Source organism: Oxyura jamaicensis, chromosome 14, assembly GCF_011077185.1.
Source record: "Oxyura jamaicensis isolate SHBP4307 breed ruddy duck chromosome 14, BPBGC_Ojam_1.0, whole genome shotgun sequence".
NCBI lineage: Eukaryota > Metazoa > Chordata > Aves > Anseriformes > Anatidae > Oxyura > Oxyura jamaicensis.
In genome coordinates, this window is record NC_048906.1 from 21,891 (window position 1) to 47,631 (window position 25,741).

At 39.0% G+C, this 25,741-nt stretch overlaps 1 protein-coding gene across 10 annotated transcripts in view; it reads right to left on the reverse strand.

The window, feature by feature from the left end:
• Positions 1-2,614: 2,614 nt before the first annotated feature.
• The window catches only part of LOC118174124 (putative E3 ubiquitin-protein ligase UNKL), a 50,836-nt gene continuing 27,709 nt past the window's right edge, over positions 2,615-25,741 (reverse strand). For 4 of the 10 annotated variants that reach the window (XM_035339222.1, XM_035339218.1, XM_035339219.1 and 1 more), the window contains 8 exons: positions 23,223-23,411; positions 21,676-21,738; positions 14,388-14,553; positions 8,320-8,550; positions 7,778-7,980; positions 6,709-6,963; positions 4,360-4,511; positions 2,615-3,003 (listed from right to left, as the gene is read on the reverse strand). In XM_035339222.1, the coding sequence (XP_035195113.1) occupies positions 2,952-3,003; positions 4,360-4,511; positions 6,709-6,963; positions 7,778-7,980; positions 8,320-8,550; positions 14,388-14,553; positions 21,676-21,738; positions 23,223-23,411 (1,311 nt within the window). In that variant the 3' untranslated portion in view covers positions 2,615-2,951. The other 6 variants (XM_035339225.1, XM_035339227.1, XM_035339224.1 and 3 more) reach the window with 5 other exon arrangements.

Sequence of the window (25,741 nt, forward strand, 5' to 3'; positions counted from 1 at the left end):
AGAAAGAAAGAAAGAAAGAAAGAAAGAAAGAAAGAAAGAAAGAAAGACAGTAAGACCCCTTTATTGAAACAGTAAACACTAATACCAATGACTGAAAACTTGAAATGATTAGGAATGCCAAGATGTTGGGGTTATTCAGCCTGGAGAAGACAAGGCCCCCAGGAGAACTTATTGCAGCCTTCCAATGCTTAAAGGGAGCCTACAAGAAAGATGGGGGGGGGCTCTCTATCAGGGAGCACAGTTATAAGACAAAGGGTAATCATTTTAAGCTAAAAGATGGCAGATTTAGCTTAGGTATTAGGAAGAAAGTATTTACTAAGGGTGGTGAGGGCACTGCAACAGGTTGTCCAGAGAAGTTGTGGATGCCCCATACCCAGAGGTGTTCAAGGCCAGGTTGGATGGAGCTTTGAGCAACCTGGGCCTAGCGGAAGGTATTTCTACCTCTTCACAGAGGGGTTGGAATTAGATGATCTTTAAGGTCCCTTTAAATCAAAACCATTCTATGACTAGATTGCACAGAAAAACAGATTTGTAAATTTTTGATTCTCTGTAAACACAGTATAGCTCAGAAATAAAGATCAAAATTTTATTTCCATGTTGGTAATAAAAATAATTCCATGACTTCTGTAAACCATTGCATAAATGCTATAATGTAGAAAAGTTTTAACAAGTGTTAAGAATTTTAAACAGTTCACTACAAGTGAATGGGTATCCATTATAAATAATATGTTTTGTATTAAGAACAATTCACAAAATCATTTCTTTCTGTACACTCTAAACATTAACAGCTTTCATAAATTAATGAGTAAAAATTCATTTTTTATTTAAGGTCTGATGATGACCACAGTTATACATACATAGTGTGACAGTAGTAATATGATTACCTGTATTTGATACTAGAATATTCTGAATGACAATATGTAAGAAAACAAGTATGTCTGTAATAATCAGCTATTCAAAGAAGACTAGTAATAAACTTACAACATGTAGCTTGGGATCTACCTGTGATTAGCATACTTTCGGTTACATTACAGCTCTTAACTGTAAAAACCCTGAGAAATCTTAGTTTTAATCTATTATTCCCCAGGGTATAATAATAATGGCAGCATTATGGCATCCACAATAAAATAATATTCTTACATAAATTAACACAAAATTTTGTTAAAAACCAAAATGAATCTTGAAAATTTACTTAGTTTGCTTTAAAATATTTTGGAAATGCAACAAATTACTGTATTGTAGTGTCCCTAAAATATAATGTATTTTCCAGATAGTATATATATACGGACAAATACTTATAAGGGTCAGGGTTCCCTTCTTACTTCTTCTAAACAGTCATCTCTAGTCAACTGCATGTATTTATTATCCTCCATTTTAAAGTACTGGTGTAAAAGTACACATTTATTTGTCTTTGCAGTTGACTTGCTTTTTACTAAGATACAGAAAACTTTGCTTATAACTTCTCACATAAAGAACTTGATGAAGAACATTTATAGCACTTTCCTTTGAGTGCTATGTATGGTTCAAGCAATCACCTAAGGTTTGTCTGTAGCTATAGCGAGCTGCCGAGCCTGACAATTTCACCTATAGGTACATTTCTTTCATCTGATTTTTTTTCCTTCTTTACCAAATGATGTGTCAATAGTTTGTGTCCAAGAAAAGCTTTCAGGGGAACATATGCAAAATTTTCAATACTGGTATTACTATGGGACGCAACATTATTTTCAAGATTCATCATTATAAAACACAAAACATACAACTGTTTAAAAAGCAACAAACTCAACATATTAATTTATTTCTTCTAAAAAAAGCAACACACAAACTACAAATGTCAATGTGATGATTCATGCTGCAAATATGGTTTAAATTTCTTTTTTGTTGGCATCACAAGATGAGGAAAATCACCTATTACTACAAAAAATATATATATATAAAAAGAGACCAAAAATAGCTATAGGATCACACGCAATTGCACACAAATTCACACGAAAAACAACAAACTTTGACAAGAAGCAGAAAACCATACTTCCGTATCTCTTAGGAAACAAATGTCACATTGCAGCGTATCAGCAGCACAATGTGGGCTGAACTGGTTTCCTCTAAAATATCACAGCAAAATTTCTGACCAAACCCTTTCTAAACATGTTTGTGAGTACAACAGTTGCAGAAAACTGTTCCATATTGTGGATAAATATAGCACACCAGTATCCAAAATAACTTCTTGTTTGACATTATTCCTTGATTTGCTTATTGTTTAAAAAATCTCATTACTAACTCTGCTTTAGTCCAAAATTCTGTTACAGATCAAAAACAAGTATTTGTCACAGACTGCACAGATGCAAAAAGGCAAAAAGACTGCCAAATTTGATGATCAAAGTTCTTTTTTTTTTTTTTTTATGTCCAAAATTGGTTAAACCTTTAAAACAGAGCAGCATCTCATTTTCTCAATACAAAAATTTTTGAGTAACTGTGTGAAAGTCAGCAAAATCACATTTTAAATCCCAAATTTGATGTTTATTTAAAATGGACTACTATGATCTTCAAAGAAAATTTTAAAACAGGAATAAGTAGACATATATTTAATATTTTATCCTTCTTCTCCCTGAAAAGTCTCTAACGTTCTTGCAGGCTGGCATGTCTTAGGAAAGCAGCAATGAGTCTGTACATTTAGTTATCACAGAAACATTTAACGATTATTTTTTGCTAACTCAAGCCTTCATACAAAGACCACAAAACCCAGTGAGGATACAATAATTTAAATACCTTTGGCTCGGGTCCTATATTTAATACTGACAGAATTCAAAAAGCTTTATCTATTTCAAGAACAATAATTTTAGTATACAACTTGTTGGTTTTTGTTTGTTTCAGCATGAATTAACTTTAAATAGATAAACTCTTTACTGCTTATGAATTCAATTCCTATACTGAATACAATAATACAGAGATACAAATCATGTAACACAGTAGTAGGTCATTTCAATGTAAGCTGTACTAGTGTCACACCTGTATTAAACAAAAGAAAGAATAACACAGGCAAGTATTCCTTGTAATAAAAGTAGATAGTATTAACATACAGTAATGACTAACTTCTCCTCCTGAATTGAATGTTCCCAACAACCAGGATGAAGTAAGTATATTTCCACCCTTTTAAAAGAATCGCTATGTCAAGAGTGCCACTGCCTGAGTACATACTTAAGTAATTTTGTAGTTCCTTTCAAATGTGTTACCTCATTGTTGAAAAAGCGTATTTTTAAATATTTATAAAAGCAAGAGACATATTCTAATTATCATCAAATTGTATGATACAAAATTATGCAATAGAAATTATTTGCAAAATTCTCTTTTTGTGTCTTCTGCTATTTTATATGGCATTTGGCATAGGCACTTTGTAAAAGTTATTGTATATATCATACGGGTTCCCATTAAGTACCACACAAGTTAGGTAATATACAAAAATTTTAAGACTACAAATGTCCAAACAAAGAGAGAAATGCAAATGCACAGTTGTTTACTAAATCTGATCTGTTTCACAAAATGTAAAACATGCCTTTAAATATGAAAGCATATGTGCCTCACTGCTTTTCTTTCCACTGGTACATTTATAAATACTGTAGTATGCAATTAACTTATAAATTGTAAAAAAAACTAGGTAAGATCTCACTTCTATTTAATCATATTATGATTTAACAGTAAAACCATCTGAAATATTTAAAATTCACAGTACACATATATAAAGCATCGTATTATTGTGTATTAAAAATAAACTTAAGACCTAGAAAGCAGCTTGAAGCAATTTACAACATATCCTCTAACAAAAAACAACAATTAAAAAGTGCATTTATATTATTCATAGTTTTTCAAACAACCAAGTAAACATACTGTTAGACCAATTCCAAAATACTGGCTTCTGGCATACCATACACAACAGACATGGCAAAGGTATCATTTGTACTGTTTAGTGTGTAGCTACTGTATCTATGTATCTATCTACTGTTGATGAAAATAACAGGAATAAATACTTTCATTCATGCATTATGGTAAAATTTATACAAAGTGATTACAGTACAAATTAAGATAAGTAGACTATGCACTAAGAATGTAAGTGGATGGGAAAAGACTGGGATGGAACTGGGCAGGAACGAAAGAACCTCAAGACTAATAAAAATCATTGAATGGCTGAAATTGATATGTAAAGGTGAGCAAGCAAAGCAACTAAGTTTCTTACAACAAAATCAAAATCTATGTAGCACTATTAAGTTGATTAATTATCAGTGATTTATATAGTTCATATACAAAATACAAAAACAAAAAATATTTTTAATTCTTAAACATGATAGAAGTACCATGCCTGTATGTTACCGTGGATTTTTTGATTTCTTGCAACAGGGACATTCTTCTTGTCTAGCTGCACAGTGGTCACAAAGTATGTAATGTTGACATGGATTCAGGATAATGCTACGATCACCTTCTCGACATACTATACACTTCTTTGACTGAAGCTGAAAAATCACCTGTAAGATGATTACTGAACTCAGTGAAAATGAATCCAAACTATACAGTCACGTTCTAGCAATTTTATGCTTAGCTGTCCTGGATAAATTTCTGTTGTAGCAACACAAAGGACAATGCTTTTGTATGATGAATAGCTGAGCTGCAGGTCATGAGTACTGCATGTATGCACAACATTTAGAGTATCAGCTAGAAGAGTACATGTGCATTTAGAATGGAAAACATCTAGGTTAGCACCTCCGGACTGCAGTTTTCCTGCATGACTGGGACGAGTGATACAAACCAAGAAAATAAAAAGAGAGGAAGTATCCTTTTTCATTATCATATACTTCCCTATTTTGACATTTTAAACCACTACTACATTTTCTTAGGCTGTGAGAAATGTTTGTGTGAAGACAAAATGGAATTCACAAATGTAATATGCTTTGAATAAAGCTATTGATACAGACTTTGGGGAGGGGAGGATGTTATAACTACAAATAAGTGTCTCCATGTAGTAAACCTTATCAACCTTACTAAGGAACAGGAAGCATTTAAAGGTATCTACAAGCCATGTTCATTTCTTGAGAGGTGCTCAGATTAAGAGAAGTATCCAGAACACTGTAATGCTGCCTAAAACAGCAACTTTCTCCTGGAAGGAAGAACTAGGTGAGAAGAGACCACAGTGGTAAAAAAGAAACTTGAGAGACTGAGGAACTGTAAACGCTGGTAATGGTTCTAATCCAGCCTGGCTGAGATGACTTCCATTCCAGAATCTAATGACTTTGTTCAGAGGATTCTTTCGCTCGTATTTAAAATCCCTCAGGAGAAAAACAGACATAATCCTTAATGCAAACATACTTGGTAATAGGAACCTGGTAAATATCAAGTCTCATCTACTTGCTTTCTTGCCAAAGACTTAAGTTATGTTTCAGTGTCTTCTAAGGAAAGCCTAGCTTTTTTTCAAGGCTCCAGTTCATGCTGATATAGATGGCACCGTACAGGAGGTGCACTGAGACAGAGAAGACACTGCTGAACTCAAACAGGTAAACAGGTACTGGAGTATGGCAGATTGTTTCAGTAGTGAAAGGATTATTTTTTTTTTTGTCTGGACAGTCCTGTCACAATCCAAACAAAATAGCAAGAATTGCCATTATGTATGGTGTTATTATCCTTTGAGACTGCAGAGGAAAAAGCAATAGGGAACCAAGCTGGGTCCAGGATGGTCTGAAGTAGGAATGAGGCTTTTTGTGCCTGGAGCAGTCCATGGTCATTATTATCTTCATTGATTATGGTCAGGACTGGCATCAGACTTCCAAACTTTGACAGTCCTGAGAAATGCTGTCCATGTGACAGCAAAAGAACATCCTACATTTTGGTAGAACCTAAATTTGAATTTGAGAAAAGATGGAATACAGCATTATGCCACTATGGTGACTAAGGGACCGAAGCATTCTGACATATGAGGAGAGTCGGAAAGGAGAGAGGACATCTTATCAGTGTGCATAAATACTTTGTGCCAGGGGGTAAAGAAGATACAGACAGCCTCTTCTTCGTGGTATCCCGGTGAAAGAAGAGCATTGTGCCACTGGGCACTAAGAACAGTAAACTCCACTTTTACACTGAGGGTGGTCAAACAGTGGAAAAGGTTGCCTACAGAGGTTGTGGTGTCTCCATCCTTGGAGATATTCAAAACACTTCCAGGAACAGCCATGTGTAACCTGCTCAAGTTTTCCCTGATTTGAGTGGGGCATTAGACTAGATGATCTCCAGAGGTCCCTTCTAATGTCAGTGATTCTATGCTTCATGTCTGTACTAGTCTCTGACTATGCAAGCTCTTAATGGAAAACCTCACCATCCACCTTCTAAACGAGTGAATAGCATGTAACTGTTTTCATTTATTTCGGGCAACTCTTTTCATTTGTTTAGGTACTGGGAGTAAAACCACTGTTTACATATTTTTTTCCCTTTTTTTTTCTTTTTCAATTACCCTTAGAGTTCTTGTGGAACTCTTGTCATTTATCTGACAGCTGATCTAAAAATTAGAAGAACCCATTAGGCTGTGAAATTTGAACCAGTGTGTAATCCAGAAAAGGAAGACTTGACACTGAGATCAGTGATGCTCTCTGAAATGAAACCTGGCATATGTATCTCACTGAGGGTTACAGAGCTGTCAGTTTCAGTGAAGCAGATGTAGTTAAACAGATGAAGAAAACTTACCTCATCTATTGTTCCTAAATCTAGGTGCAGACGACTTTGTAAGGAACGAAGCATTGGCAAGGATATCTTTTCTATGTCTCCAGAGTTTTTTATGTAAGGTAATGTAGTAGATAGGCAGGCAGCTAACTGCACCTTCAGCTTTTTTAATTTATTTTCCACTTCTTCCTTCTTCTGAAGAGCAAGTTGCTTGTCAGCAGCTGCAACATCAGCACGTTCTTTTGCTTCTTGAGCCTCTTTTTGCCATGCATCACATGCCTGGGAGTAAACATTTTCCAGAATATAAAAAAATATATTTGTAAAATTAAAAATGAAAGAGCAAATTCAAAAGCCTTCAAAGATGCAAGAAACCTCTAATTTTAGATATAAGGATGCTATCACAGTCAATTTAATGCTTTTCCCTACTTATTCTACTATCTAACTAACAATTCTTCTTGTTTTGCCTTAACCTAATTTTTTAGATATGTCACTATTACTTGTCTGTATACATCTAGAAGTGTTTTTGGAGCTCTATAAATGGAACACACATTCATAATCTAATGTCAGGAGACATCAAAAACTATCAAAATGTACTAGAGCTACTTTGCTACTCCATGTCACAGAGAGAATGATATGAGGGGAGGAAAAGGACTACTGAAAATGTACTAGACTGGCAGTTATCATCATCAGCCTTGCTTTGACTGCTGAGATGGCTGGGTATCATCTAGGCACATTATACAGCCATAGTTGCTGGCAAATCTCTTCTATTTTGTGTGTGCTTACCAACTGAAAGAGGTACAGGAGGGAAAGTCTGTCTTTAGTTACCTAACATTGAGATACATTGCTGTTCAGCACTATCCTGAGGCTCTGTGTCACTGTCTAGAGAGGCAGATTGACTTTTAAGAAGGTCTGTTTTCTTTATGCTGCCAGCTTATCTGGGAGATCAAAAAAACAGCATTTGCAGTCTATTCATTTCACAGCATGTAATGAAACTTTGGGACCAAGAATAATAAAATATGTAAAAGGGGAAAACAGGAGGTACGTTTGTTAAAAAAATATAGAGAAAATTTAATACTACCATGAATTAGTGTACCTGTTTTACTTGTTGCCAAGATTCTTCCCATTGTTTTAGTTTTCTCTTGGCATCATCAAGTTCCTGTCTAATTCGAGTTAGTTCGTTCCCACTTGTGTTTGAACTTATTGAGAGAGTAGTGTCAATGCTTAATACTGGGGATGGACTAGGAGAGAAACTCCCAGCCACAAAGTCCCAAATGCTCCCTGTAACACCATTTAAACCTGTAAAACAAAACCACACCAAAAAAATGTCTATACACTCTGCTGCAAAATGTTTCACATTCAGACTAAGTAAATGCACCACACATACAAAATTCTTACTTTTATCTGCAAGACTCATTATTTTACTATCTTCAGACATGTACAGTCTGGAAAATGTTTTTTTCCCCTTCTTTAGGAAGGAACGTTAGCTCCTTGAACTTTCTCCCATACACCACATTAGCTAGGCTTTGTCTTCCAGATTAATTCACAGGAAACATGCAAAGCCTTGAACTGAACCTTTCTGACCTGCCACTTATTCCTCTCTTAAAATATGCAAAGTGCAGCCTTCATTCAACTTACCTAAAGAGTTGTGAGAAGAGGCTGAGGTGCCCAACATACTGTGTTCTGACTTCAAGGGTTGGGGCTGCTGTTGGTGAGGAACCATAGTGGATGAAACAAAAGACTGAGACAGCGATTGTGAAAGAGAACTGAGTGGAGAGGTTGAAAGGGATGATGATGAGTGTAAAGATGAGGAACGAGCAAAAGAACCTGGAATACTGACAGGTGCTGAACTTCCCAGTAATCTTTGACCTATGCATGCACAAAAAAAAAAAAAAAAAAGTTCCAAAGGAAGACACATCTCTGTAAGTATTCTTCTGAAAAATGTGTAATTTCAAATTAAATTGTATATTCCAATACCTGCCATTAAAAAAAGAAAACATTATTTATCTGCTATTGCAAAAATATTTTTTAAACTGAACACTTAGAATTAGGTTTCCAAGCACCCAAAAACAGAATTTGTAACTTTACATAGCATTGGCCTCATCTGCAGCTACAGAGAAAGAGAAAACATTTTTTCACATCGGGTTATTTGACTCAGTCATATTTACAGCAAACTGATATAGGTGATAAAACTGAATGGAACTTGAAGAGTAAGAAAAATTTTGTTTTCTATTTCAATATATAAACTGGAGTTGAGAAAGTAAGACTATATATACCTTGAAAATTTTACGCTGTGTAATAACCAGAAATAGCTCGATTTCTTTCTTCTACATAGTTCTGCTTTTGTTCAGTAGATTTTAAATGTCAAATGTACTTAACTCTACAAAAAACGATTTTGAAACAAAGTTTAAAATAAAAAATTAGTCAAACAGTTTTGTTGTCAATAATTTTCCAAAATAATAATAATAAAAATCATTATTATTATTATTATTTTTAAAGGGATGTCAAGTTATACAGTTACTTAAATTAACATGCACAGATGCACTGGATTTTCCTGTCAAGAAACAATTCAGTATTTACTGTGAAGATTTTAGTCCTCAATAGTTTCGAATGTCAAATAAAAATTGCATCACCTTTTCTATAAAGAAAATAGAGCAGTCAAATGAATTATACTTAAAGCATGAGTCAGGATTCTATTTTTCTGTTTTTGCTTAAAACTGGTGAATTCATGTCATCAGAGAAAACATCATTCCTTTAAGTATTTCAAAAAAATGAAGACAGGGATGCTCATTATAAGCTGCGCTGCCACAATATCTTCAAAAATGTATTTTAAATACTCTGCATATGTTACCAAAATCAGCCTCGTGACCAACTATATAAGGAAGATACAGGGCAGACATAAATATAACCACAAATGTACATAACATATCAGACAATAAACCTACACCACTATTTGCAAGAGAAGTACAGAAGCAACAAAGTACAGAGGATTTAGTTTAAAAATCTGGCATAGTAAGAATTCTCTTAAACATTAAGAGCCAAAGTAAAGACCCCAAGCAAATGCCGTATGGAATGGTAACAGAGACTTTTCTTTTTTAGTACTTAAAGTATTCTTCAAACCCAGTTGAATTTTGGCAAATACGATCTGCTTGAGTGTAGCAAGGTTTTGGCAGCTGTGGCGAAGCTGCAGGGGTGGCCTCTGTAAGGACAGGCATGGGGCTGCCCTGTGCTGGACACAGCCAGTTCCAGCCATCTCTACAGCAGACCTGCTACAGGACACAGCTGAGCCCATCAATGAAACTGATTATGCCTCTGGGAAAATATAATTCAGACAGTGCAAACACAGCATTGAGGACTGAGGAAAAAAAGGTGTGAGAAACAACCCTGTGAATGAACACCAGGGTCAAAGAAGAAAGACTGGGAAGATGTGCTCCAGCTACCAGGGCAGGGATTTCCCTGCAACCCACAGAAGGTTTGGAAGACACCATAGTGGAGCGAGTAAGAGGCGATGTAAGAGCCCATGGTATAAGCACAGATTTCCTTTCAGCCCATGCACAGGATGATGGTGAAGGAAGTGTCTGTTCCCTGAAGGAACTGCAGACTCATGGAGAGGACCTACACTGGAGCAGGGACAAGTGTGAGGAGGAAGGAGTGGCAGAGAACTGTTATGAGCTGACTGCAACACCCCACTCCCCATCCCTCTATGCTTACCAGTGCTAGAGGGGAAGGGGGAAGAGGGACAAGGTAGAAGAGTTGGGAATGAAGTTGAACCTGAGATAAAGGGGATGGTGGTGTTTTAGGTTTTGTCTTTGTTTCTCACCATCCAATTCCATTTTAATTGGCAACAAATTTAATTAATTTTCCTCAAGTCAACTTTGTTTTGCCCATGACAGCAATTGGTAAGCAATCTCCCTGCCTTTATCTTGACACACAAGCTTTTTTCACCTTATTTTCTCCCCCTGTCCTGTTAAGGATGGGGGAGTGAGGTTGCATTTGGCTATGCACCAAGCTCAACCCCTTATAATGTATGAACTATCTCCACGTACAAACTCCTCTTGTTTTTTCCCCATGCTACATACATTTGCACAGAGACACTTAAGTTGGCCCCCGATAAAACTGTTTTATTAGATGAAATAACTGGAATTCCTTTATGCTGCTTTTCAGGTGCTCTCCCACTGACCTCTGATCCATTTCCTGGCTCTGGGCATCTATTGCTGGCACTGGAATCGGACTGATAAGAATCAGGTGGATAACCTAGTACACATGCCTCAAAATAGCCTCTATTAGCAAAAAAAAAAAAAAAAAAACAACTCGGGAGAAGAAAAGACAATGAGGTAGGAGCGGCACCACAGCTTGTAGCACTGTTGGCAAGATCTCAAGAGATTCATACTTAGTGTTTGAGACTTCTTAATCAGTGCATTCCAGCACTGGCTTCTTATAGATATTACTATCAACAGTGAAGCCACTCCTAGAATCTGCCCTGATCTACTTGATGCCAAAGTACTACCAAATGTGAATTGTAAACTGCCTCCTCAGATTCTTTACTCAGACCTGAAAACATAAGCATGTCACCTGGCACTTTACATGAAGCATCTTCTGCCCACTTTCATATTAGTGAGCTACTGAAGTGAAAAAGTCCATTTCAAACCAAGTGACTTTCCTGAATTTTGAGTGTGCTCCATGTGTCCATAGACTATTGGGGTGATAAAATTACCAGTCTGCTCCCTTCTACTTCAAAGGAAGCCCTTGGAGAAAGGAAAGTTTGAAGAAGAATCTCTCAGGATATCTGCTTTATTTCCGAAAAGAAGCACTGTATGTTTGCTTTCAATACAGGCTTTCCTGAGGTGGTAAGGAAACTTGACGTTCACTTGGGTCAAAATGATTTCCATGTCTTACAACATTTTGATTCTGGAAGGCAGGGGTACAGTGCTATCTACAGGGGTCACAGTGACAGTTTACATATTCCAACACTATCAAATCAATATGTATTGTTTCTTTCAGCCAGCAGACTAATCAAGTTACTACCTTAAAAAAGAAAAAAATGCATAATGTATATAGACACTTTTAAGTGAAAGCTTTTCTTCTTGAATCAACAACAACAGTAAACTAAGTAGTAGCTATAGCTGTTTTATCCCTTGTGACTAGAGCTGTAGGGCAAGAATGACATGGGAGGAGCCCATTTGCCATCCAAGAATCCAGTTTTATTTGCAGAAGTGAAAGTTTTAACACATATGCATAAGAAACTTAAGAATCACTGTAGACCTCTTACAAATGCTAGCAAAACAGATTCAAAAATATATGTAAAAATTATAGAAATATGACAGTTTTCTTGCTGTCCGACACTTAAAGAAATATGATAACAAAACTATAGTTGACAGTTTTCAATTCCTAGTTTGCTATCCTTTTTCTCTCATTTATTTTCCCTTTTCTGCTTTCACACAGAAAAGGTGACATTTTAAAATTTAATTTCTGGATGTTTCTCCCACCAGTCCTTCCTCCCTGGCCATCTTTTCACTCTGTTTCTCTCCTTTCCCACAATAGGCTAGCTAGTTGAAGGATTCTAATAGATCTAAGTAGGAAAGTCAGGAAAATATAGGTAGACAGAAATGAGTATGAAATAAGCCCATAAGACCTTCAATTATATTACTCCTTCCAGGTTAGATACATAGAAAGCTTAAGTCCCTAACTTGTTAAGTACCAAGTTGGGGGGTTGGACCAGAAGACCTCCAGAGGTCCCTTCCCATCTCAACCATTCTGTGATTCTGTTAAATTTTGCCAACAGCACCAGAAATTGAAATAATGAATCACAGAATCATAGAATAGCTCAGGTTGGAGGGGACCATAAAGATCATCTAGTTCCAACCCCCCTGCCATAGGCAGGGATGCCACCCACTAGATCAGGTTGCTCAGGGACTCACCTAACCTGGTCTTAAACACCTTCAGGGATGGAGCATCCACAACATCTCTGGGCAACCAGTTCCAGTGTCTCACCACCCTCTGAGTGAAGGATTTCCTCCTAACATCTAATATAAATCTCCCCTCATTAAGCTTAAAACCATTCCCCTTTGCCCTGTCATTATCTGACTGAGCAAAGAATCGCTCTCCATCTTTTTCATAAGTCCCCTTTAAGTACTGAAAAGCTGCAATAAGGTTATCCCAGAACAGTAATGTAATGTGAATGTAATAAAGATTACATTCCGCCTGATGAATCTCCAGCAAAGCACCTGTGGTTTTCAGGTGCTGAGAACAGATAGATTCTGAGTCATTTTCACTGTATTTCACACTGTGTCAGTAGATATTTTCTAAGTCCATCAACATCCAGCTAAGGTTAGGCCACTACCTTCTTTAGAATAAAAATGTCTGTATCTCTCTATACATACTGCTGAGAACAGATATTCTCCCACCATGTGTCAAGTTTTGTTATTTTTGGAGTGAGAATGTACTTATGTCTAAACAATTGAATATACCTAATTATCTCAATTCTCTAGTGATAATAATAAACAGAACAGGATTACGTGATTCAATTGCCTAACACTGACTGCATGAAGTTACTGTTGAAGTTCTTTCCTCTGCTATTAAGAACTTGGATAGAAAATCAGTGTCTATTACTCAAATATTTATCCCCTTTTACCATTTTCCACATAAAAAGCCTAGCTGGTTGCAAACAAGGGAAAGGCTCTGGGTTAAGGACACAGATTTTGGAATTGAGTATTTCCTGAATCTGTCCTGGGTACCCAGAAAACAAGGGCTGTTGTTTGCAGAACTGGAAATTTAAGATGTCTTCTTTCTTTCTCTCTTCCCTGTACCCACTCTAAAATTGAGCCTACAGTCCCCCTTGTCACCCATCCCCCATTGACATTTAACTGACATGCATTTCTGTCTGGTGATCTTCTGAAACTTGGAAGAGTCCAGAAGGTTCAATGACTCAGCCTCAAGCACAGAAACAGCATGCTCTGTGTGCAAAGTTAGCTTGCTCTCTCCTAATAGGAACTCCCTGTTGCTGATATGTTTTGACTGGTAATGGATTTGAGCCTTCACATCCTACTGCCCTTCTGTGACGCCTGCACTGTTCTGCCACACACATGGAGGTGTCACAGTGCAAACTGTTGCCACTCATAATAGGTGTCCCTCCAACCCTGGTAGAGTAGCACTATTAAACACCAGCCAGACAGGCTGGCAGCAAAGTATTGTGGATTTTTTTTTTTTTAAATTGAAGTGCTGAGGTACTAATAGACCAACTCCTGTTCTTACCCCTGTCATCAGAGTGGTTCCAAAAAGTGTTTCTATGATGATAGTTGCTTTATATATATATACATATAAATAGATAGATAGATAGATAGATACATATATACATATATAAAATCAAATCTCAGCAGCCCATCAACAGATGTTGAGGAGACATTACTTTTAGGAACACACTGAGTTACATTACAAAGGGTTTATGTTGGCCACTACCAATGACAAAATTACAGTTTAAATGTCCTGTTCACTCATTCCTATGCTCACACTGGAGACCTTGTGAAAAATAATGATTTTGAGGAAAATAATTTAAATTAACGTTCAGATATTGCTTCTAATTACATATAATAAAGTATGTACAACATTACTGTGTTTACCAAAAACCTGTTCTGAACCTATGTTGAAATAAGGAGAATTGAATAATGCAACAAACCACATACAATCAGAGATTGAATGTTAAAACTTACCTCTAACTGATTCAACTGTGTTACCACCAGAACAGAATGGGAGAGCTTTGGCACTGACAGCTGAGACAGCTGGAGGAGATGAACAATCTGATCCAACACTGGAGGCCAGACTGGAAGTTATATTTGAAGCAAGTGGATTAACCACTGAAAAAACACTGAGATGGTTCTGTTAAATATATATATGTATTAGTACATATATACTTACAGAGACATATGTGAAAACACATGAAATAAATAGAATGTAGTTTTAAAAGTTATTTTTGTTCTAACAAAAAGAAATCCAGAATCACAGAATCACAGAATAGTCTAGGTTGGAAGAGACCTCCAAGATCACCGAGTCCAACCTCTGACCTAACACTAACAAGTCCTCCACTAAACCATATCCCTAAGCTCTACATCTAAACGTCTTTTAAAGACCTCCAGGGATGGTGACTCAACCACTTCCCTGGGCAGTCTATTCCAGTGACTAACAACCCGTTCAGTAAAGAAGTTCTTCCTAATATCCAACCTAAACCTCCCCTGGCGCAACTTTAGCCCATTCCCCCTCATCCTGTCACCAGGCACGTGGGAGAATAGACCAACCGCCACCTCGCTACAGCCTCCCTACAGGCACCTGTAGAGTGCAATAAGGTCGCCCCGAAGCCTCCTCTTCTCCAGGCTAAACAGTCCCAGCTCCCTCAGCTGCTCCTCGTAAGACTTGTTCTCCAAACCCTTCACCAGCTTCATAGCCCTTCTCTGGACTCGCTCGAGCACCTCCATGTCCTTCTTGTAGCGAGGGGCCCAAAACTGAACGCAGTACTTGAGGTGCGGCCTCACCAGAGCCGAGTACAGGGGGACAATCACTTCCCTGGACCTGCTGGCCACGCTGCTTCTTATGCAAGCCAGGATGCTGCTGGCCTTCTTGGCCGCCTGAGCACACTGCTGGCTCATATTCAGCCGACTGTCAACCACGACTCCCAGGTCCTTCTCTGCCAGGCAGCTTTCTAACCACACATCTCCCAGCCTGTAGTGCTGTTTGGGGTTGTTGTGCCCCAGGTGCAGGACCCGGCACTTGGCCTTGTTGAACTTCATACGGTTGGCCTCGGCCCATCGGTCCAGCCTATCCAGATCCTCCTGCAGAGCCTTCCTTCCCTCGAGCAGATCGACACACGCACCTAACTTGGTGTCGTCTGCAAACTTGCTGAGGGTGTACTCGATCCCCTCGTCCAGATCATCAATGAAGATGTTAAAGAGGACTGGCCCCTGTACTGAGCCCTGGGGGACTCCACTAGTGACCGGCCTCCAACTGGATTTGACTCCATTCACCACAACTCTCTGGGCCCGGCCATCCAGCCAGCTCTTAACCCAACTAAGTGTACGCCAGTCCAAGCCATGAGCAGCCAGTTTCCTGAGGAGAATGCTGTGGGGAACGGTGTCAAATGCCTTACTGAAGTCAAGGTAGACCACGTCCACAGCCTTTCCCTCATCCACTAAGCATGTCACCTTGTCATAGAAGGAGATCAGGTTCGTCAAGCAGGACCTGCCCTTCATAAACCCATGCTGACTGGGCCTGATCGCCTGCTTGCCCTGCAACTGCCGCATGATGACACCCAAGATAATCTGCTCCATGAGCTTCCCTGGCACTGATGTTAAACTAACAGGCCTATAGTTCCCCGGGTCTACCCTCCGGCCCTTTTTGTAGATGGGCGCCACGTTTGCTAGCCGCCAGTCAAGTGGGACCTCCCCCGATAGCCAGGACTGCCGATAAATGATGGAAAGCGGCTTGGCCAGCTCTGCCGCCAGTTCTCTCAGCATCCTCGGGTGGATCCCATCCGGCCCCATCGACTTGCGTACATCCAAATGCTGTAGCAGGTCGCCAACCATTTCCTCATGGATTGTGGGGGCGACATTCTGCTCCCCATCCCCTTCCACGAGCTTAGGGTACTGGGCGTCCAGAGAACAACTGGTTTTGCTGTTAAAGACTGAGGCAAAGAAGGCGTTAAGCACCTCAGCTTTTTCCTCATCTCTGATTACTAACTTTCCCCCCACATCCAATAGAGGGTGGAGATTCTCCTTAGTCCTCCTTTTTGTGTTGATGTATTTATAAAAACATTTTTTGTTGTCCTTAACAGCAGTGGCCAGATTGAGCTCCAGATGAGCTTTGGCCTTTCTGATTTTGTCCCTGCACCGCCTCGCAGCATCCTTGTAGTCCCCCTGAGTGGCCCGCCCTCTTTTCCAAAGATTATAAACCCTCTTTTTTCTCCTAAGCTCGAGCCACAGCTCTCTGCTCAGCCAGGCCGGTCTTCTTCCACGCCGGCTCGTCTTTGGGCACGTGGAGACAGACCACTCCTGAGCCATTAAGATTTCTTTCTTGAAGAGCGCCCAGCCCTCCTGGGCTCCTCTGTCTTTCAGTACCGCCTCCCAAGGGACTCTGCCAACCAGTGTCTTGAACAGCTCAAAGTCAGCCCTCTGGAAGTCCAAGACAGCGGTTTTACTGATCCCCTTCCTGACTTCACCGAGTATCAAGAACTCTACCATTTTGTGGTCACTCTGCCCAAGACAGCCCCCGACCAGCACGTCTCCCACCAGTCCTTCTCTGTTAGTGAACAGAAGGTCTAGCGGGGCACCTCCCCTGGTAGGCTCGCCAACCAGCTGCGTCAGGAAGTTATCTTCCACGCTCTCCAGAAACCTCCTGGACTGCTTTCCCTGGGCTGTGTTGTGCTTCCAGGATATGTCTGGGAAGTTAAAGTCCCCCACAAGAACAAGCGCTGACGATTTCTCAACTTCTGCCAGCTGCCTGTAGAACTCCTCATCCGTCCCCTCATCCTGGTTTGGCGGTCTATAACAGACCCCCACCAGGATGCTTCCCTTGTTGGCCTTTCCGCTGATCCTAACCCATAGCGACTCCACCTTGTCATTCCCAGCCTCAAGTTCGACGACATCAAAACACTCTCTAATATAGAGAGCCACTCCACCACCCCTTCCGTGTTGCCTGTCCCTTCTGAAGAGCCTATAGCCAGACATTGCAGCACTCCAGTCATGAGAGTGGTCCCACCACGTTTCCGTGATGGCAACCAAGTCATAGCCTGCGTGCTGCGCAATGACTTCCAGCTCCTCCTGCTTGTTGCCCATGCTGCGTGCATTAGTGTAGATGCACTTCAGCTGAGCCTTAGCCTTCTCCCCCAGCCTTGCCACTGTTCCCCCTGGCACACCTCCAACAGGCTTTGTTTCATCCCCGCCCCCCTTCTCACCTAGTTTAAAGCCCTCTCAATGAGCCCTGCCAGCTCCTGGGCCAGGATCCGTTTTCCCCTTGGGGACAGTTGGGACCCATCTGCAGCCATCAGGCCAGGTGCCGAGTAGAGCGCCCCGTGGTCAAAGAACCCGAAACTTCTGCGTTGGCACCAGCCTCTGAGCCACGTGTTTATCAGGTGGGCTTTTCGTGTCCTCTCTGAACCATTCCCTGCCACTGTAGGAATGGACGAAAACACCACCTGTACTCCTGCTCCGTCCACTAACCGTCCCAGCCCCCTAAAGTCCCGTTTGATAGCCTTCAGGCTTCTCTCATCAGTGGTATCACTGCCAGCCTGGACTATCGGTAGCGGGTAGTAATCAGAGGGGCAAACCAGGCTGGGAAGCTTCCTGGCGACATCCCTGACCCTGGCCCCAGGGAGGCAGCAGACTTCCCTACGGGTGGGGTCAGGCCGACAGATAGGGCCCTCTGTTCCTCTGAGAAGGGAGTCGCCCACCACGATCACCCTTCTCTCCTTCTTGGTGGGAGAAGTCTCTAAAAGTCTTCTAAAAGAAACCTCTAAATTAATAGACTAGAATAATCTTCATTATAATTTACCAATATGTGTATTTCTCTAATGTGGTTAGACGTGGCTATCATATGAAGGGAATTCTGCTTTCAGAAAAAAAGTTTTTTAGGTAACTTCAAATGAGCTCTACCATCATAGTCAGTCAGCTGAAGTCTGACGACCCTTTTCAAAAGGAAAATATCTGCCGAGTAATTGTACCATTTCATAATACATTTGTACACATATTGTACGTCTATTTATTTGATCTGCATTTTTTCCCATTTAATCTAAATACAATTGGCACATAAACTGATCTTCAGTTTAGACAGTTGAGAAACATGACTGCACTACACACACGTACCACATAACGACCTGTATCTGTGCTACTTCTTTCTAGCTGAATACTGTTGTCATAGAAATCATACAATTAAATTATAAAATGTAATAAATACAAACAAAATGTAACCACAAAGATTCTAAACTAGCAAATAACTTCACAAAGTCTACATGGACTTGGTGAAATATCTCCAGTATATGAATTCTTTTTATTGTTTTACCCACTTCGCTGAGTCTTTTGGTTAAGAAAACAACATTTAACTGTGACTGAATCAATCCAAAATCCTCTCATTGCTTTCTATGGGATGAGCCATGATTGTGTAGTATCTACTGAGTACTCTCCTGATTTCTACTAATACCATGTAAATTTTCCTATTTCAAAAGTAGACATAATGCAAGACTGAGACTGATAATGACCATCAGAATGAACCACGGACATAAGACAAATATCTCTGTCCATACTAAAAGATCAGGTTGCAACAGGGACTGTTCAGTCGTGTTTTAATTGTTGATAGAGATTCCACAACCTCTCTGGCTCTCTGTTTTGATGTCTGGCCACCCTCACTGTGTAAGACACGCACTGTATTTTACAGTATAACTTTGAAATAATGAATGAAAAAGACAATTTCCAAGGAACTCTGCAAGATTAGCAAATACAATTACAATCTTGTTCCCAAGCTTGTATTCTTTCATCTGGTGTAAGCAGAAATAAATATCTATTTCAAAGGAGAGAAGATCCTTTCATCAATGCCAAACAACTTCTCTCTACCGCCTTTCCCCTCCCAACAACAGACATCTTGCTCTTCAGGTCCTAACTGCTGTCACAAAATTTTCTGGGAGGAGCAGAGCTGCTCTATAGCATATACAAAATGTAATTGAATGCTTTTGTTCCATGCATTTGCTGCAATTTCAGCTGAAGTCCAACTTCCTTCCCTAGCTATTGTTAGGAAAAACTACTCTACTTAACAGCCAGATTTACAGAAAAATAGAAATATTCTAAATGAACTGTATATATCTTACTACGAACTATACAACCTATGACATATAAAAGGATTTAGGGATTTCAGGCTGTTGTGATACAGTCTTAAAAAAAATTACAAAACCAGAAATTTCATTAATTTTAAACCTGATATGACATAGCCTGATTCTCCTTAATGGCAACCAGTGACAGGATAAGAGGCAACAGCCACAAACTGCAGTACATTAGACTGCAGTAACTTAGACATTAAACTTTTTTTTTTTTTTAAAAAAAAAGTGATTGTGGCCAAACACTGAAGCATATAGCTCAAGGAGGCTGTGGAGTCTTCCTTCCTGAAGATAAACATGACCGGACAAGGTCCTAAGCAACCTGTTCTAGCTGACCTTGCTTTGACAAGGGGGAAGATAGACTACAGACCTCCAGAGGTCCCTTCTAAGCTCACCTACCCTATGATTCTATGATAGGCTTTTCCAAGCTTTGTTCCGCCATTAAAATTTACACTGAATTAACAACATATTCTCCAATATATCAATGCAACATGCTAAGACTTTTTATATTAGTGAAAAATTATCACTCAAAATATATGCCCTTTGGGCCTGCCCCTTCTTAAGCTGAGGCCTCTTGGTGAGAGTAGAGTGAAGAAACCTCACACACCCATACAAAGCTGATGGATCTTTTCAATTAGTACTCTTTCTCCCCAGCATAAACACCTATACCTACTGGACTATTTACTCTTTTCTGCCTAACACATTTAGAAGCAGCAAGCCTCTTGTCCCACCCTGTTTCCACAGAGATGCACTTGGGCTGCTCAAAGGTTCCTTTCCTTCCTCTCTTTTGACAGACCAAGACTGACACTATCTGTGACTTCCAAACTCCATTCTGGAGGATATCTAAACAGAACAGAGAGACAAAATAAACAGAAATGAGACAGGAGAGAAAGGTTATTAAAAAAAGATGTCAACAATTTTATAATTACATAGCAGAATTCAAACATTCTGCAATAATTAAGTGCATTTTTTTTTTTTTTTTTTTTTTTTTTTTTTTTTTTTAATAAGGAGAGAATAAAAATATGAAAACAACCTGCAAATATTTTTAGGAAGATTAGATAATAGGAAAATTCATGTAATTCAGGTTGGAAGGAACTGCAGCAGGGCATCTAGTCCAACCACTTGATCAGCTAATTTGTCTATGAAGTCAGCCCAGGTGACTGAGTGTTTTTGCTAGTCTGGTCTTGAAAACCTCCAAGGATGAAGAGTGTACAAGCAAATTCTGCAAACACTGCTTGACTCTCCTGATGCTGAACAACTTCTCCTTATATCCAGTCTTAGCTTCTTGTTTCAGTTTAGTAAGTTCTTTCTTGTCCACCCACTAGCACCACTGTGAACATGCTGCCTCTGTCTTCTTGAGCTCCCCATAGGTATTTGAGAAGCTGCTATTGGGTCCTCCTGAAGCCTTCTTTTCTCCAAGCTAAAGCTCTGCTTCCTCAGCCTCTCCTCACAGGGCAAGTGCTCCAGACCATCCTGTCAGCCCTTCACTGAATTTGCTTGCTCTAAGTAGTTTATTGATGTAATTCTAATACTGGGGGCCAACACTGAATGTGGTATTCTAGTTGTGGTCTAACAAGTGCAAAACAGAGGGGAGTAACCCCTTCCCTTGATCTACTGCCATGCTCCTGTTAATAGAACATGGGATAACGTTTGGTCTTCTTTGCAGCCAGACAACACTGTTGGCTCACATTTAGCTTGCTGTCTACATAGACCCTCAGGCACTTTTACACAGTGCTGCTTCCCAGAGAGTTAGTTCTTGTTCTCAGCCTGTACTACAAAATCACAAAATGGTTGAGGTAGGAATGGACCCTCTGGAGATCATCTGGTCCAACTCCCCTGCTCAAGCAGGGCCACTTAGAGTAGGTTGCCCAGGACCATGTCCAGACAGCTTCTGAGTATTTCAAAGGACAGAGACTCTACAGTCTCTCTAGGCAACCTGTTCTAGTGCTCAGTCACCCTCACAGTAAAGAAGCATTTCCTGATATTCAGACAGAAGTTCTCTTGTTTCAGTTTGTGTCCATTGCCTCTTGTCTTGTCACTAGTTGTAATTTTTCCTTAGACTATATTACAAAGTGCCACAGAACTTTGATACTGCATTAATGAATGAACAAAAAGGGCAAAATATTACAGTGTTTAGCTTCTGGCAATACCTGCTTGTTGTCTTGTTCACTTATTTTCTGCTGATTCTCAGCTGAGAAACTTTGCTGCTTTGCCTAAAACAAGAAAACTCTATGTAATACATGAACTTAATGAGTCACTGCTATAAAATATCTAATTAGTTTATGAAGGGCCAGTGGCATCCCTGTAACGATGCCTTAAAGAGGATGACTGTTTTCCTCACTGCAGTCTCATATGGAGAACTGAATTTTAATGCTCATAAAGTAAATGTACGTGAAAAAGGAAAGGCAGTTGCAATTGTTCCACTTACATGCACAATTGAGTGCATGCAAGTTATTTCTGGTCCAAAAACTGAGTAGCCATGTTAGCACTATGTTGTGACTGCAATAACATGTTTGAAGTGCTCACCAGCCGGGGAATAATTCTCCAAGAGGCTGGTGAGATAGAAGCCTGAGTTAGCCAAAAGTTTCAGTGGAACTCCCTATATTTTCCCTTTAAGTAATCATGCTACAAATAACAAGCAAAACAATTTCAAACATAAGGGCAGATTTTACTTGAACACCATTTTATAAGGTAACTTTTGAAACAAGTGAAACACATATGAAGTAAGGGAAACTGTAAACATTTTCTCTACGCCCACTGTGTTCTTAAAGAGCAGAATGAAAAATATCTCTTTTAAGACTATTAATTTTCAATGATTTCCTTAATTGCAGTAATCTCTGCATGGCTCCTGTCTCTTTAGGAAAAAACGGGTCTTCCTGCTGCCTTTGAGCAGTTCTGTTGTGTTTGTTTCTTTGGGAGATTGCTAATCTCTCTTGCAGTGAATGCTCTCTGTTGTAACTCTCTGTCAGTTGCAACTCTCCCCTTTATAAGCCTCCATGCTTTTTTCTCAGTTCCAAAGTCCATCACTGCCTCCTCTCTAAACAGGTTCAATGTGAGGAAAAGGCAAGCACATGACTTTTTTGCTGCTAAGACACAGGCTTTGTAGCAGTACATTACTCACTGATGGTAAACAAAGTGGCAAAACTGATGTTAATAAATGTTACATCTTTTCTCAATTATTGCTACAGAGCTCTCTCTCTCTTTTTAAGAGGCTTGTATTTTATCATTGGTCTATCTCAGCAATGAACTTGTCTGAGAGGTAGCTGCAGGTGGGACAAGAAACAGAAATTAATCAAAGATTAGCGTTCATAATCTCAACAGCCAGAAATAATGTGTATTTTCACCATCCGTTTTCAACAAAAATTAAAAGCGAACCCAACCAGGACTGGATACGTTTTTTTTTTTTTGTTTGTTTGTTTGTTTTTCCATTGTTATTTTGCTCTATTCTAGGCTACATGGGCTCAAAATAACAATCACATTACTTCTGCAAAGTTACAACTTACTGCATGTCAGTTGACACTTTGCAAGGGTGTTCTCAGCCAGTGACAACTGTAGTTTGACACTGTTTAGCTCAACAGAAAATAGCTCCCAACTCTGTTTTAAATGAGTGCAGATATGCGAGGCAGAGAAAATTTTCTTCTGAATCTAAGTATCTTAAGATTGCATTTGTAATTCTACACCCATATTATTCACATACCTGATCTTCTCGTTCAAAACCCGGTGCTTTTGGATAGCTAGATGTTGGTGAAGAGACACCTGAGGTACTAGACTCAGAACACAGAATACCATTTGCTAACGATCTCTGTCTACAAAGAGGTCCCAGAGGTGACAAAGAACTACTGCTACCAGAAGTTGATGTTACAGTTGGACTTGAAGAACAGGAAATCTGTAGAAGACAGAAAACAGTGTCTAATATACTCTATAATATTTTTACACATCTATTTTCCCTTTAGAACACAATTAGTTGTAATTATAGATCAATTTCAATTTCTGTTAATACAATGCCAACTTCAGCATATCTGTGTATTTTTGATATTAGCTTAAAAAGTAGCTGATAGCAGAAGTAACATGGAGATATTGTAATTATACAAATTTCAAAAGAAGATGCATTTGTACACACCACAATATTGTCGTTTGGTCCCTATGCACAAAATGACTCTCAGGCAGAAATTATTTGCTTTCTGACAACTATGACTTCCATTCATTCATGTATTTCTTTATTTACAGTTTGAAGTAAGCATTGTATGCATTTCACACAAAGAACTAATTTGGATCAACCCAAACAGTTCAATAAGAAAAAGTCAAGTAGAAGTTTGGCAAGAAGTAAATCAATGCCCGTTTCTATATCTCAAAAGGCCATTTTCTGAGATTCTTAAATAATTTATTAATGAATAAACATCCTCAACACTTTAAAATTTAAAACACTACTGAATTTATACATTTCTGTTCTGATATACAAATGCCAGAGAGTTATACGTTTCTGAAGTAAAAGGCTTAAGGTGAAGATGTAATCTCTGCAAGTAGGCCTGGACAATATGTTCACTCAAAGTATAATTCCAATGAACCTGAAATTTAGGAAGTCATGTGGCAGATTCCTACATTAAACGTGTTCAAGTGAAACTGTGGGTACTGCTTGTTTCTACATTTTTTAAAGAAACCCTTTAATTTTTTTCAAGCCAGGCTAATAACTAGACTCAGTTCTCTCAGTGGTGAGAACACTCTGTGATGAGACACATTTCAATCCCTCCTGCACTTGATTCAGAACACAGTCTGTGAAGTTTCAAGAACCTGAACTAGTCAATGCTCTGTACAATAGTGGAGTAAAATTCTGCCAAAGTTGTTTTAATTTGTTTAAAGACAAAATACACACTGAATCACACAGACTGTAAATAACTATATAGCTTACAGATGAACTCTCAACTTAGGGTTAACCTTAACTCTTCCTTTATGCTCCAATGAATGTGAAAGTATTTTAAACAAATCAGGATTTTAAAATGAGACACCTCTCTCCCCAGAATAGCATAACCTCAAGACGTCCCTCCTGCGCAGCAGAAACTTCAGATTCAAATTCCTTTAAATCAGGTAGAGGACACACATGAACCTAGAGGTCATCTTAACCTTGGATAGAATAAACACCTCAACAAACGTAAGCCCTACAGCCACTGAGTATTATTACCTATGCATTCACTCACACCTTTTCCTACATAAAATCCGCTGTCACAGACCTTATCTGCATGCAGTTGCGCAATTATATTGCTTCTGAAATCCAAAGAGAGCTTACCTACATAAGAGTGAAACATACATAGAGCCTGATAGACAACAGAAGTACAAGAGAGGACACCACAGCAAAAATAATTAAATTGATAGCCAAGGTTTACTGAGACAAAATTCCTACTGAACTCACAGGCTGTAGAATTCATATTTTGACCACAAGCTAGTTACAGCATATAATGTTTCTCCTTCTGTTACCATTCACTGCAAATCCAAAACTGAGGATTGCCCTTGTGCATGGACTACAAAGTTAGCATTTTTTTTTTCATTCAAAAATATTGAAATCCTTTGTTTATCCTAGAGAGAAAATTGAAGGGAAAAAAAAGGAAAATAAACAAAAAAGGGGGACACTGCCAGGAAAAAAACATTGATCTTAAGTGAAATTAAAAACCTGTGGAGTTTTATTTTGGTTTTGTTGCCAAAAACTTAAGGTATTCAGTTCCATATCCAAAGATTTTGAAAACTTATCATGAACAATATAGTTACATCTTCTAAGAATATTTAAAAACATATTTCTGGTAGCAGAGGGTACCTTAATGCAGTGGACAAACAAGTAAATTAAAATGAGTAGACAGTGAAGGCACATTAACACCAGAAGTAAGATACTAGTCTAGATAAGCTACAGACTCAATTTAAGGATGTGAATTCCCTTATCTGCACAGAATGTTTCTCAGATGTAAATTTCACATCCACATAATCTATAGGCAGGCAACATAGATTAATTTACAGTCAGAGGAAGATGTACATCATGGTTACTCCCCTGCAATGCAGTTATTCCCTTACAATGTGACTGACGTAATGTAGACTAGGGGAAAGGGAGGAAGGAAGACAGTCATTAAGGATTATTTATCTTGGAGGGCTACCTGCAGGCAATACCCTATATGGAACTACGCTCTTGTTCAACCAGAAGTAAAGGGCTTGAGGTACAGAGCTACTGGTCAAGCT